Source organism: Rhamphochromis longiceps, linkage group LG7, assembly GCF_057381845.1.
Source record: "Rhamphochromis longiceps isolate RC_006_pf linkage group LG7, R_longiceps_female_GT1.1, whole genome shotgun sequence".
Classification (NCBI taxonomy): domain Eukaryota; kingdom Metazoa; phylum Chordata; class Actinopteri; order Cichliformes; family Cichlidae; genus Rhamphochromis; species Rhamphochromis longiceps.
In genome coordinates this window covers 35,780,587-35,796,655 of record NC_140563.1, presented here as the reverse complement: position 1 = coordinate 35,796,655, position 16,069 = coordinate 35,780,587, and the positions used below count along the sequence as shown (strand labels likewise).

Genomic DNA, 16,069 nt, shown 5'->3' with positions numbered 1-16,069 from the left:
TGAAATGGCTACTTTTTATTTTGCAGGGCTTGTAAAGTCAGGTTTTACAAGTCTATTGGTTTTTCTTTGCACTTTGGCCACCTGAGAACCTTCACCAGCTGATTATTTCCATTCCTCAGAGCGAGGCTTGAGGGGCCACAGAGGAAACGATGGGGTTTTAGCGCTGTTCTATGATCATTATGGGGCATGTGAGGTGTTTGGACAATAATATGGAAGATCTCGCTGACCTGATTAAACCCTAGAATGAGCACTGTGAATGATGTGCTTCATGGACCATTGCAGCATGGCAGTGAGATCACATTCACACGGACAATCTGAGCGGCAAGAGGAAATGTGAAAGGACTGGACCACGTGTGACTGAAAAGTGGTGCAATTCCAAATATGTTACTGTGAATAAATGTTCTTGTGGTCTGAATATTGACCTGATAATTGCTGGTATAGGTCTGTATTACTCGCAGAGGGATTTCATTATTGCTTTTGCTGTTTGGATTTCTCAATCAGGTGACACTGAGGTCATCCAAATGACTGTGGCTGTGGTTAATAAACAGATCCACTTACTGGACATGCAGCTGAACACTTTCTCTAACATCTGTCTAAGCTCTGCTGCCACAGGCACATACACAGAAAACCTGCATTTATTCTTGACTAACGCTACTTATTAAACAATATTAGATTTTGATTTATTGAACTCTTTGCTTTTTTGTATCATACGTATCATTTAGATTTCTTCAAACTGAATATGGTAAATATTATGTTGCAAAATTGCTCTTTCCATAAATAAATAATGTTGGTTGGCTTGGATAATGCAGGTTTAAGGAACTTATGCACTCGCTTTACATTTCACAGATGATACATCCACCTTTTTTGTACAGTTAATAAATCTAATTTAAGCTACAAACACTTCTATGCACAAGTCTGACAAAGCAAGGCCTCCACTGCGTTCTGTCACTAGGACAATGTAATAACTCCTTGCAGACAAGAACCAAAACTGTGCTGTGTCTAATATTGCACCATGTGTGAATTATATGTTGCCCACTAAGCTGTCATTAAAATAGCACTTTAAAGTCCTTCTGCAGAGAATATGCCCTTTGCAGTCAGATTATAAATATCTCTTTAAAAGGAAAAATTATGACTTGTTGCTCTTTCTAAAGTCCAGGGGTGTAGGGGCATTGTTAATATTAATTGTCTTTGTCAAATGAGCTGAATACTGTCTGATTTTATTACTTGTGCCTACTGCCCTGCTGTGGTTCAGATGAAAATCAAAGTCTCCATTGACGTCACAAGCAAGAGGGCACTGTTTTAAATTTGTAGCTGAAAGCTTTGGGTTTTGTATTTGTATAAGTCCGTCTTTGCTTCAAAATTACCTTAAAACCATGCCAATTATTACTAATTTTTAATTGAATTAAATTATTATTATTATATATATATTTTTTTTACAAATATGGATTGGAACAAGATTAGGCTATATTTGTGAGGAACAGGTTAAAGCAGGTAAAAGTGCAGAAAAATGATTCTCTTTCAAAAAAAAAAGTAGGGCTGATATTTAAAATGGAAATAAAAGAAGTGATTTGTAAATCTCATAGACCCATATTTTATTCACAACACAGAGTTAGGACAAGTACAAGTTTACCATCTGTTCTTCTTTTAACAACATCTTGTAAATGACTGGAAACTTATTTTTAATTTCAGGATGCACAAACTGTTTAATGCAGGAAAAGTCTGGAGTGTAGAGTCCGCGCCAGTACAGCATCTGGACTCTTCTACTTTGAAGCCGTACTCTTATAATAGATGTACTTGCAGCTAAGGAAGGCCTTACCGAAATAAAGAACCGACAAGCTTTGCCCCCTGAAGATGGCGGTGTTTCTCATGTTCACATATGGTTTTAACCTGCATTTGTGGACGGCACAGTGAGCTGTGTTACAGACAGCAGCCTCTGGAAGTGTTCTGAGCCCATGCAGTGATTTCCATGACAGAATCACAGCTGTTTTTAATTCAGCGTTGCCTTAAGACCCAAATCACAGGCAACCAATAATGTCACTTGCGTACAGAAATTTCTCCAAATTCTTGGAACCTTCAGATAACATTATGTACTGTAGATGATGAGAGTTTTTTAGTGTTGAGGAACAATTTGTAGATGCAGTGTTAATCCACTGGTGAACCTCTGCTCATCTTTAATTCTGAGAGATTTAGCTTCTTTAAGATGCTCTTTTTACACACAGCTATGTTATTTAATGACCTTAATTATTTGCAAAGTTCCTCCACCCACTTCCTTTTAGCACTACTTCTTTTTTAACTTTTGTTGTCCTGTCTCAACATTTTTGAGACATTTAGCTGACATCAAATTCAAAATGAGGTAATATTTTTCAAGACATATTAAAATGTCTCAGTGTAAATAGTTCACATTTTTCTATGTCCTATTGGGGATAAAATATGGGCTTTTGAAATTTGGAAATCATAGCATTCTGTTTTTATTTACAGTTTACAAAACCTATTTTTTGAAATAGGGTTATACTTATAAGCTTTAAAACCTGTGCTAGTGATTGATGAAGTCTACTGCTATATAAATGTCTGCACATTTGAACACCTTGCGAGAAATTTTTTAAACACATTTTCATCAAATTTCTTCCTCTTGTAGTATATGTTCTTGGCATTGATGCATAGGCACCGAGTGAGGAGATGTGATAACTTGTATAAAGCACGGGTGTTCTGCCAGTTAAATTCGCAACGACACCAGTTATAAAACTGCAACATCAAAAGCTCAAATCCCCCCTGAGACTTGGACTTTTATCCTGTTACCTCAAATTTACAGTGAACTGCAAAATGAATCTGAAAAGCCAAACAAAAAACCTAAAAGGTGTCTTTCAACAGAAACGCGATTGGCAACATACATGAAATTCTCAAGAAGCAGTTAAAAAATGCTTATGTATTTTGTGCAGGGAAACCGTATTTCCAGCAATGTCCTGCAACATTATATTTAGCACATTAATGGTGTCATCTAGTTGAGTCGCAGTCCCACCTCCACAGTTCATGTATGCAACCAATTCTGGGAGTTTTTCATCAGATGCCAATATTTCTCTGCAGACACTGGATAGCAGAGTGGATAGGATGGCAAGTGTCCTGTAAATTCTTGGAGAAGATGAAAGAAACTAAGTGGTCATAAATTCTCCTGGCTGAGTCCGCTGAAAGAGCCAGAATGGCTTTCCACACATGACTAACACACAGAGCTTGTAATGCAGGGGTAGAATACACATAACAATAATTGTAGAAATGTATGGCGCTGAAATGGCAATGCTTTTACTCCAACAACTAATGACGTGCGATAATATTAATAAAGTTACTGGTAGACAAACGTCAGGTTACTCTCCTCTAATTTACAAAGGTGGGGGAAGTATAACACTGGTAAATTCAGAACATGAGTCTGAACAATTTCAAAGTGTGTATGATAATCAATAAATCAGGCAAATAAATAAATAAAGACATCATGCTCATGTGAAGAATACAGATCTATTTAGAAATCTATAAATAGCCTACCTGATATTAACAAAATTGATGATTACTGTTTAATCAATCAAACAGAGAGTAGGGAGAATGTTTTTTATTAGTATTATCTTGGAACATGTATTCTTTGAAAAAAACAACTTCTACTATGTACTTTAGCATAATTATGTAACCCTAATGAATAATATTTTATTGAAAGTGAAACTGGATAAACGGGGGGCGTGGCTGGAGCCAGCTGCCACAGGGCAGGCGGGGGTCACCCTGGGCAGAGGGATAACAATGAAAGACAGACAAACATTCACACTCACATTCACACCTACAGGCACCACCACAGAACGCGATGTGAGGTGCTGCTGACTGCTAAATTCAGCAAATGGCCCAAAATTTGAGCTGTGCTGCCCACTGCGCTCTATGCTCTCATTTTTTTGATCTTTATACTTAGTCTATGTGCTCACTCCCTGTCAGCCTTTGTTACTACTGGTTACACAAATGTACATCACAACACGGTTGTTGCATTCATGAGTGCTCCCTGGACAGTGTGCTGCTCTTAGCTCAACATAGCACGAAACTGTTCATGCGTGGCAGAGGCCACTGGAAAAATGGGGTTTCAAAAAAGCAGAGGTGCCATTTATGAAGGGCCATTTATGTTTTTTTACTGTGTCACTGTTTTGCGGTCCCTCTTCATGACCCTTTAAAGAAGAGCAGATGCTCTGCGGGAAGCTAAGCAGTGAAGCTAAGCTAATTTCTCTTGATTTGATCGATGCTGGTGGACCTGAAAATCCTTTGCAATAGATGCAGGTCAGATCTGACACAGAGCAGCTCAAATGTTTTAAAATACTTTCATCTTTGACAGAATCCATTTAATGCAAATCAATTTAAAATTGAGATAGTGTTTATTTATTTATTTTTTACTGTTTGTTTAATGTCAAGAGGGAACACACGTGGCCTAAACAGTATGTAAAGTCAAATTTATTTATATAGCACATTTAAAACAAAAACTGTTGACCAAGGTGCTGAACATTTAAGATCATCAAGGGTTAAACTTAGCCATAGAGATGATAGCACTGACAGTAAAACCAATTTTGCTATCTTGGCAGATTATAGCCATTAGCATACAGCGGGATTACTGCGACGTTATTTCTATGAATAATCATACCTGCATATTTAACCTTTTATCTCTGAGCTCCTGATCAGTGAGCACAACCCTTTAGTTTGCATGGCACAAGTTAGCTTTCTTTCCAAAATGGAAACTCTGACACAGTACATAGAAGACATTGCTGTGCAAAACAATGTCTATAACTTACTTTTGGGATCATGTCTGGAGGAAATGTCTTTTATTCTCAAAATACCCCTTGCCTATCTTCCCTGCCTTGGCTCTTTCTTACACAGGAGCTTCATGGCCTCCCTGCTCTGTCAGGAGACTGTCCATCAGAGCTTCCATAATGAAAAGTGAGCTCTCCCTCTCACCCTCTTTCTCTGCAGTCAGCTGCTGTCTCTTCCAGCTTCCCTTTTGTTTCTACAGTCCAGCAAACTTTACTCTTGCTTTGCAATGTCACGGTCAAAGTCAGCAATAAGGACAGCACAAGTGCATTTTATGGTGAGTGAATGAAAATTTAATGTGTTGGGTTTACCATATTATCTGGGTTGATTTAATGTTTTAATAGTGAGTAAATTGTATTAACATGTGTATTAACATGCGAGTGTAAGACTGAAACATGGATCCTTGTAAACAATGTATTACGTAAAATCCCCAAGTGGCCTTATTAGCCCAAATCTGAACTGTACGTGCAGAAAATCTAAAATATGCACAAAATATATACTTAATTTAAAATGACTGCAGTAGTGTCTCCCCAGCTCCTGACAAGACCAATCAAAGTATCTGAAAGTTTTCAACACCAGCTCTGCAGCACATCTAGACTTAATGCCTCTTCTTATTCACACATTTCCAAATTAATTGTCAGTGTAATGTCCCATGACTGGTGAGACTTTTAATGATGGAGTTAGCCTTTAAAACTGAATAGCACAAAGTCTTACAAAGGTTATTAGCAAGCGACATGACTTTAGCAGGACAAATCAGGACAGGATCAACAACAGCAAGTAGCTTCTTTTTTTTTCACCAATGGACTGATGGAATGACAAATGTCTGCAAATTCAGAGTCAACAGTGAAGAAGTGCTCGACATAGTGAGTAGATTCAGAAAAAAAAAATCACAGAAAAATGTGATCCTCATCTTTTTTGTTTGCTGACTAAATGCAAATGTAATTAATTAATGAACTATATACTGTAGTAATCGTTGTTATTGCTTTATCAGTGCTTGGGTCGATTTATTGTAAACTATTACCTTTAAACTACAATTAAAGTATTTATCTAAGAGACTAAAGGTGAGAATTTACAGGCATAACTTATTCATTCACAACCAGTAACTGAATCAGAATAATATACTATGGTATGCTATGATATTATAGCTTGATACTGGCCTAAAATAGATACATCAGTATCAGTCTGCGTATATGCTTTTCATCCCAGGGTGTAATATTATGCTCTTTTCTCATCAGTACTGTACCCGTATTTGCTGCAGCAAGATAAAAGTCCTCTTTAGAGTCTCTATCAAGGGGTTCGATGGGTGGTGATGTTATAAGTCATGTTTGTCAACAAGAAGTGCCACAAATTGGTGAAGACAAGATCTAAATGTAAGAAGTGTAGGTGGTAACCAATCAATAAAGCAAGCATTTGGTTGCTGATTAGAGAATTAAAAAAAAACACCACACAAATGGAGGGCAGCAGACAAGAAGAGAGGCAAGACTGTGCGTATACATTCACGCAAGACAGACTCGGCACACGTGAATGCAATGAGACTGGGGCCAATAATCACACAGGAGGGAATACAGAGACAAGCACAGACATTCAAGGAATTGGGATAAGATAAAGCGAGAAAGTCCAGGGATAGGTAACAACACATGGAAATGTAAGTACTAAGGCCTTAGTTGCAGCAACCTGCAAGAGAAAAATGTGTATTCTTCAGGTGGTCAGTAAGTTGTTGCTGGAGGTCTGTGATAACTGGTTGCAAGGCGTTATATGATGCTCCACCAAAAATGTCCTTGTGATTCCTTTGGATCTGCTTGATAAGTTACAGTGAAAGTGTAAAAAATTGCAAAACAAACCATAATGTTAAATGTTCTCCTGCAAAGTAAAAGTTGTGCCTTACCACCCCAACAAACACAATTCAAAAGGCACATCTTTAACTGTGACAGCAAATGTTTTCCATTTCTCGTAGCTTTTAATTGTGAGTAAATGGCCAGTGTTTGCAGACAACCCATGTTTTCATGCAAACTGCAGGCAAACACAGAAATGTTCTGGCAAGTAAAGCAATCAAAAGTAGACTTTTGGTATAGCACCCTCTTTGTGACCAGTTTCACCTGGCAACAACCAGCAGCCTCCAGCAATCACTCTACATCCAGTTAGGGAATCCAAATATTTTTCCTAGCTACCAGAGGTTGCCAAGGACTCGCCAACTGGCCTGTGGGCCTGTGTGACTGAGGTCTAAAATTAAACAGGAAGTAGAAACAAAGTATGACACAGACAAACCAGATGGAGACAAAGACAAGAGAAACATTGGACACATTTACAAAAATCTAACATCAGAAATACAAGAATGAAACAAAACTAATAAATCAAATAAATATGAATATCAAAAAAAAAGCCCAAACTCCACAAAACTTTACAAGAGTCCAGGACATACAGGGAGTGCAGAATTATTAGGCAAGTTGTATTTTTGAGGAATAATTTTATTATTGAACAACAACCATGTTCTCAATGAACCCAAAAAACTCATTAATATCAAAGCTGAATGTTTTTGGAAGTAGTTTGTAGTTTGTTTTTAGTTTTAGCTATTTTAGGGGGATATCTGTGTGTGCAGGTGACTATTACTGTGCATAATTATTAGGCAACTTAACAAAAAACAAATATATACCCATTTCAATTATTTATTTTTACCAGTGACACCAATATAACATCTCCACATTCACAAATATACATTTCTGACATTCAAAAACAAAACAAAAACAAATCAGCGACCAATATAGCCACCTTTCTTTGCAAGGACACTCAAAAGCCTGCCATCCATGGATCCTGTCAGTGTTTTGATCTGTTCACCATCAACATTGCGTGCAGCAGCAACCACAGCCTCCCAGACACTGTTCAGAGAGGTGTACTGTTTTCCCTCCTTGTAAATCTCACATTTGATGATGGACCACAGGTTCTCAATGGGGTTCCGATCAGGTGAACAAGGTGGCCATGTCATTAGTTTTTCTTCTTTTATACCCTTTCTTGCCAGCCACGCTGTGGAGTACTTGGACGCGTGTGATGGAGCATTGTCCTGCATGAAAATCATGTTTTTCTTGAAGGATGCAGACTTCTTCCTGTACCATTGCTTGAAGAAGGTGTCTTCCAGAAACTGGCAGTAGGACTGGGAGTTGACTTGACTCCATCCTCAACCCGAAAAGGCCCCACAAGCTCATCTTTGATGATACCAGCCCAAACCAGTACTCCACCTCCACCTTGCTGGCGTCTGAGTCGGACTGGAGCTCTCTGCCCTTTACCAATCCAGCCACGGGCCCATCCATCTGGCCCATCAAGACTCACTCTCATTTCATCAGTCCATAAAACCTTAGAAAAAACAGTCTTGAGATATTTCTTGGCCCAGTCTTGACGTTTCAGCTTGTGTGTCTTGTTCAGTGGTGGTCGTCTTTCAGCCTTTCTTACCTTGGCCATGTCTCTGAGTATTGCACACCTTGTGCTTTTGGGCACTCCAGTGATGTTGCAGCTCTGAAATATGGCCAAACTGGTGGCAAGTGGCATCTTGGCAGCTGCACGCTTGACTTTTCTCAGTTCATGGGCAGTTATTTTGCGCCTTGGTTTTTCCACACGCTTCTTGCGACCCTGTTGACTATTTTGAATGAAACGCTTGATTGTTCGATGATCACGCTTCAGAAGCTTTGCAATTTTGAGACTGCTGCATCCCTCTGCAAGATATCTCACTATTTTTGACTTTTCTGAGCCTGTCAAGTCCTTCTTTTGACCCATTTTGCCAAAGGAAAGGACGTTGCCTAATAATTATGCACACCTGATATAGGGTGTTGATGTCATTAGACCACACCCCTTCTCATTACAGAGATGCACATCACCTAATATGCTTAATTGGTAGTAGGCTTTCGAGCCTATACAGCTTGGAGTAGGACAACATGCATGAAGAGGATGATGTGGACAAAATACTCATTTGCCTAATAATTCTGCACTCCCTGTATGGTAAGGAGGTTGTAATTTGTGCTGTTTTGGGACCTCTGTGCTTGTTGATTTTCTTGGTTTTCACCTAATTTTATTGATTTATTTCTTCATCTAATTTTCCATTACTGGTTTGGTTTAGGCACTAAAAACAGGTTAGGTTTAAGAGAAATGCATAACATCTTCCATACAATTCCATGAGGACAGCCACAGAAATAAATTATACCACCTATGAAATACTAGACGCACACAAACATATATAGCTTCTGTGTACAGCTTCCAGTGCATGCACATAGAAAGAGCACATTACTTGTCTTACCTTTCCTGATGCAGAAGCTCCTTGATCCACAGAAAAGCTGCAGAGAAACAAACAAAGAGAAGAAACAAATCACTGAGTCTTAGTGACCATGCAAAAATTAAACAAATGCACTTGTCCTTCCTTGCAGAAATATTTATTCTTTAACTGACAAATATGAGGCATTAATAATCAGCCAATTAATGCAGCACTTCCACCACATATTTCTAAAGTATGCCTACGTATTATCTATAGATACACTAACAAACACTACATTAACACACATTAGTAGATGTTGCAGGCACACTGCAGCAAATGTGTACACACCCTTCTCCAATGAGTGTAAAGCTTATGTGTCTCGTGTGACACAAAGTATTGCCATGCTTTCAAATGTTTGGCCAGATCCTATAGATGTCCTAAATATGTCCTCACAGTTCTGACTTCTGACGGTGACACATTAACCTAAACATCAGACTACTTCTGCAGGAATAAAAACAAACTGTGCAAAGCAAGCTATGATGAGTGACATGGCCAAATATCAAAGAATGGTTAATGTAGTGACAGATAAATGTGTATTAGCCGCTTTATTTCCTTTATGACGCAAACTTGATCCAATTTTCCAGACTGAAAATACCTTTTGACAGTATTGACTGATAGGAATAAATAGATGTGAAAGCAAAGTTAAAGTGGCAAGCAATGCCGATGTTCAAGTACGATGAGTGCACACACAAGAGATCCTCATAATGGGCTCTTCTGCATTAAAGGAGCAAACTTTGAGCCTGTCTAAACAGTTAATAGCAACTCAGTTTCTCCAGCTCAAGTACTTCCTCTCTCAAATACAAATATATTTGGAGCTTTGAATTGAAAGGGGGATTTGATATCTTGAAAGGCCACTTTTTTTTTTAATATAGTTTTGAAAATATCTTTCAGTTATCACAGGCTGATAAATGCACACTACTGGAGATTTGAAGTCTTTGTCATGGCTTAGAGATGTGGCAGAAACAGCTGTGCAGTAAGACATTTCACTAGGAAATGTAAAGACGTGCTTGTCTTCAGGCCAAGCTTTCCAGTAAATATAAAGCACACACTAAAATTCATTTTGGGGGGGGGAAGAAAAACACCCACACTCTCTCTTCAAGGACATGAAAAGAGGGATTTTCAAACATGTGTCATTTTCTCAGCACCACGTCTCTACTAGAGTGAAATGACTCGAGTCTTTACATTCTGAAGTGCCGGCAATGTAAAAGGCTCTAAATCCACAAGTAAACGTGACAACTCAGCACTGCCTTCAGGAGCAGGAATAAAAAACAGAATATAAAATTAAACTGGAAACACTGCAGTGCAACCGCTCAGTGACACACAGACACACAGTGTGTAGAGCTTGTTTAGGGATTTCAATTCAATAAGACCAGTGGACTTCTGAGACCAGTTTAGCCATTTATTCTTTCTTCTTTAAGTTTTTTTCCCTGTGTTTTCTCTTTGGCTGCTCTCTTTGTAATGCCAGATATGTGTCATGTGCAGTGGTTCTTAAACTTTTCCTCCATGTACCACTTCACAAGTCGAAAAAAGTTAGCGCCCAACACGCTACAATTTTTGGCAATCAGTAAAAATAATCATGGATCCAAGCTAAATGTAAAGTGAAACATATTGCAGCACTGTTGTATCAGATCCCTGGTTTGATAAGATCCTCATGGAGTTGCATCAGGAATGGGATTCTCGTGTGCAAATCTGCCAAATTAAACATGTGGGGCTTCCTGCTGGGGTGATGACAATAGAAGAAGCTTCTACTATATTATCAGCAAGAAGGGGGAAAAACAATCAGTCTCATTTTATCTATAAAAATTATGGTGATGAAAGGGAAAACTCATCAGGGAAGCATATAAGCTAAAATGATCACTATCAACTATTAATTTAATTATAAATGTAAATGATGCATGGAATGATCAACATTTACTGGATTCCTGTTTATTATCCCTGCTTGAGCATAATCCATATTCATAAAAATGTAAGAAAAGTGAAACTGAATTAAAAACCTTGATGGAAATTCACCTATGGAATTTATGGAAATACATGCAACCAATATGCTGAAGAGATGAGTGAAGAGAGGGAAAAACATCTTTAGTATTTGAGTTTTTAGTATTTTTCCCTGCCTCGTGGTGCATGTTCCACCTTCTTCTTTTGATGTTATTAAGACACTGTGTGAAAATTATGTAAATGCACTCATTGCATTTATGTAGATTTATTAAAATGAGAAAAGTCTGTTTAAGTCAAACCAAAATGACATGTAGTTTCAGCTATGTCTTAATGGTTTCACAGAGAGATATCGTACAGAAACCAGTGAACACAAAGTATAAACATCTACCTCACAGCTGAGCTGCAAGAACCCACATAATAACCATGAAGAGACGTCTCAGATGGGAGGAATGAGCAGATATTCATTGTGAATGTAAACAGATTTTTGTTTAGCCCTTGGTGAATCAGAGCACTTTCAAGTTCTGGGTTGTTGGGTCGATGTGTTGTGTGCTACGGAGTTGATGAGAAAAATCAGTCTGGCATTTACATCAGATTTTAATTTGGTTGTTGGGGAGCACATTAATTCCAGGTTGTGAGCTGCAGATGAGTTGTTCAGGTGTGGCATTTAGAGAGGAGCTCCACACTGGAGGGGGTGGGAGTCCCGCCAGAAGTCAGACGTCTGAATACATTAAATGCTTAAAGACGCTAAAATTCATCAGAGACCAACAGGATGTTTTCTCTGCACTTCATCATGTTCTCTTTCTTTTCTGAGCTGTAGGTGTCTCAGGTTTCAAGTTGTTCCTTGTGTCTGTTTTCATCACTGAATGTAGAATAGTTTGAATATTTACTATTGTTATTATTAATAGTAGTAGCAAGAAATGAGAAACTCAGTGTGTCATTTAGCTCAAGTTCTTTTGATTTACTACTACTATTAATAGTAGTAGCAGTATTTTTTTTGTTAAAAGTTTCTGTTGTGTTGATAATTATAGATTTTCAGTTTCTCTTTGGTACCTGCACTAAGGTAGATTTAGTGAATCCCAGGCCAATCAATCTAATGACACTGTGTTTTTCCACAGGCCAGTGTTAACACTAAAACCCTAAAACATAACAATTATCAGTTCATTATTTATGATCACGTTTTTCATTAAATCAAATCTTCTATAGCAGATTCCCTGGTGAAATCTAGTGTATAATGCATACACTAAAATGCTAAATGCTAAACCTTCTGTGACACGTGCATCAAAGGTACTTCATGTAAACCTCTGAAGCTAATAAAAAAATATTAATGTGGCTGAGTAATATTCAGTGTTTTGCATGCAGTGTTGAGAACAAGTAATAAACCCTCATTTAGTCATTTAAAAACACATTATGAAACACGGAGCATCACAGCAGCAACCACTAAGCCATTGATCCGTGAACTGCTACTACTCTCCTTTAGCACTGACTCACAGCACGAACTACACTTCAGCTGAATGACTGCTCACCGCGGAAAGTAAGTCTACTCCGAGGAGAAGATATTGTAAGAGGATTGATATCACTCTCATGTCTGAATGTTTAATAGCGGATATAAATATGGGACAGATAACTCAAGCAAAAAGACTGTCAATACAGTGAGCCTCGTCATCAGGCAGCCCCGGATGGACTCCAGGCTGTGTTGGCTTTCATGCTCTGGTTTTTGCACAAATCAAACAAATGACACACAAACTGGTATGTTGTGTCATACTGTTTGTATGACACACAAACACAGTTGATGTTTGGACTGGTTTCTTTAAATCAAAACAAGGTGGTCACTTATATGTTGATTAATTTATATTTGGTCTGTTTAGAGACCTCGCCACCCTTCATACATAGAAAGTCAGGAAGATCAGCACAGGAAGGGAAGGGAGCAGGAGATTGATGAATTGGTACACTGTCTGCAGTGATGCAGACAGTGTACCAGCCTGCTGTGGTGAAGAGGAAGCTGAGATTGAAAGAGGAGCTGTCGATTAACCGGTCAGTCTACGTTCCCACTGTCATGTATGATCATGAGCTGTGAATAGTGACTGAAAGAATGAGATTCCAGATACAAGGAGCTTCAAAGGGTAGCCTGGCTCTTCCTTAGACATACGTTAAGGTCATTTTGGTGGGTGCTACTCCTCCACTTTGCAGGAGGGAGCCCTTTGAGGTGGTTCGTGCATTTAACTGCTAGGCCTCCTGAATGCCCCTTATATGAGGTGTTGGGACATAACCAACTGGAAGGAAACCCCAAGGCACACCCAAGAAAGGCTGAAAGGACTACAGTATGTTTTTTGGCTGGTTTGGGAACACCCCAGTGTCTTCAAAAGATATGAAGGAGGTGGCTGGAGAAAGAGGCCTGGGAATCTCTGCTTAGACTATGGCCCCTGCAACCCAGATTAGCAGCAGAAAATGGATGAATCGATGAGATTTGCCATATCAGTGCAAAAATGGGTATCAGCCAGGGTATTAGCTAAGCAGCTTCTTCTGTTGAGATTGGCTTTTATCAACTGATACATGGGAACTGCAGGCTAAGCTTAACTCTGTGCCTGGCTTAAAGTAATGGCTCAGTTTAACTTTGTCATAACAAGAGTGAGATCTAGAAAAGAATCTCAGAAACATGCTGGCATCCAGGACTACTATGAGGAGTCATTTTTGGCCAGAATATGTTCTTTAATATGTATACTAAACAAACAGCTCGGACCAACAAAACTACAGTGGCTTGCAAAAGTATTCGGCCCCTTTGAACTTTTCCACATTTTGTCACATTACAGCCACAAACATGAATCAATTTTATTGGAATTCCACGTGAAAGACCAACACAAAGTGGTGTACACATGAGAAGTGGAACGAAAATCATACATGATTCCAAACATGTTTTACAAATAAATAACTGCAAAGTAGGGTGTGCGTAATTATTCAGCCCCTTTGGTCTGAGTGCAGTCAGTTGCCCATAGACATTGCCTGATGAGTGCTAATGACTAAATAGAGTGCACCTGTGTGTAATCTAGTGTCAGTACAAATACAGCTGCTCTGTGACGGCCTCAGAGGTTGTCTAATGCTGGGCTTACACTGTGTGATTTTTGGCCCATTTTGAGATGATTTTTGAGTTGTGCGACCGTTTTGGCGATCGGCCCGATTTTGGCCTTCATCGTGCATCGAGAAGCGATTAACATCTCACGACCAGCTCCCGATCATCAATCGCTTGGTCGTGAGGCTGTCACCGCAGCTTCTCACACTGCGCACGTGCAAACACAAATGTCAGCGAAAAAGACGACGCAGCACGGCAGTGTAGCGTGTGATCTGGACACAAGCGATGGAGGCACAACTTGTAGAACTTTGGAAAGCTCATCCGAGCCTTTTCGATGTGGCCTCACAAAATTATCACGACCACAACAACCGTGAAAATAGTTGGATCGACACTGCTGCTCAATCACAGCTGCCTGATCAATGTTTTTCATTAGCAATTTAGCAAAGTTGATGGTGGTGGTGTGTCTGTGTGAGTGAAAGACAGAGAGGGAGAGCGACAGAATTTCTGTTATAACCTTCATTTTATGGACGCACAGTGTGAGCACTCAGGGCGCATCAGAGCATCGGGCCATATAGTGTGAGACCTGCATCGTGACCTACGAACTTCTAATCCCTGCGAGTCAATTGTACAGTTTGAGCAGGAGCTGAATCGCGCGACTGAAAAAAATCGCACAGTGTAAGCCCAGCATAAGAGAATATTGGGAGCAGCAACACCATGAAGTCCAAAGAACACACCAGACAGGTCAGGGATAAAATTATTGAGAAATTTAAAGCAGGCTTAGGCTACAAAAAGATTTCCCAAGCCTTGAACATCCCACGGAGCACTGTTCAAGCCATCATTCAGAAATGGAAGGAGTATGGCACAACTGTAAACCTACCAAGACAAGGCCGTCCACCTAAACTCACAGGCCGAACAAGGAGAGCGCTGATCAGAAATGCAGCCAAGAGGCCCATGGTGACTCTGGACGAGCTGCAGAGATCTACAGCTCAGGTGGGGGATCTGTCCATAGGACAACTATTAGTCTTGCACTGCACAAAGTTGGCCTTTATGGAAGAGTGGCAAGAAGAAAGCCATTGTTAACAGAAAACCATAAGAAGTCCCGTTTGCAGTTTGCAACAAGCCATGTGGGGGACACAGCAAACATGTGGAAGAAGGTGCTCTGGTCAGATGAGACCAAAATGGAACTTTTTGGTCAAAATGCAAAACGCTATGTGTGGCGGAAAACTAACACTGCACATCACTCTGAACACACCATCCCCACTGTCAAATATGGTGGTGGCAGCATCATGCTCTGGGGGTGCTTCTCTTCAGCAGGGACAGGGAAGCTGGTCAGAGTTTATGGGAAGATGGATGGAGCCAAATACAGGGCAATCTTGGAAGAAAACCTCTTGGAGTCTGCAAAAGATTTGAGAGGTTCAGCTTCCAGCAGGACAACGACCCTAAACATAAAGCCAGGGCAACAATGCAGTGGTTTAAACCAAAACATATCCACGTGTTCGAATGGCCCAGTCAAAGTCCAGATCTAAATCCAATCGAGAATCTGTGGCAAGATCTGAAAACTGCTGTTCACAAATGCTGTCCATCTAATCTGACTGAGCTGTTTTGCAAAGAAGAATGGGCAAGGATTTCAGTCTCTAGATGTGCTAAGTAGAGATGGACCGATCCGATATTACGTATCGGTCCGATAATGACCTAAATTACTGGGTCGGATATTGGAGAGAAATAAAAAATGTAATTCGATCCATTCAATATCACAAAAGCACCTCACAAAACTTGCGACATGGTGTAACCCAGCTCATAACCTTAGCACGTTGGAGCAGTATGCGTCATGTGATAGAGCGGCTGTGGCTTGCGAGACCTGTCGGCGGTCTGGTTGAGCATTTGGAGCTCACTACCAAATCGGCATTTAATCTCCGACAAAGTTATCCCAGAGAGAAGTAAAGCAAGTGTGTAAATTC

The 16,069-nt window shown here is 39.7% G+C and overlaps 1 protein-coding gene across 2 annotated transcripts in view; it reads right to left on the bottom strand.

Moving 5' to 3' along the window:
• The window catches only part of whrna (whirlin a), a 245,154-nt gene that overhangs the window by 41,940 nt on the left and 187,145 nt on the right, over positions 1-16,069 (bottom strand). For both annotated transcript variants that reach the window (XM_085413498.1, XM_085413499.1), the window contains exon 5: positions 9,098-9,134. In XM_085413498.1, the coding sequence (XP_085269624.1) occupies positions 9,098-9,134 (37 nt within the window). The remainder of the gene's footprint in view (positions 1-9,097; positions 9,135-16,069) is intronic.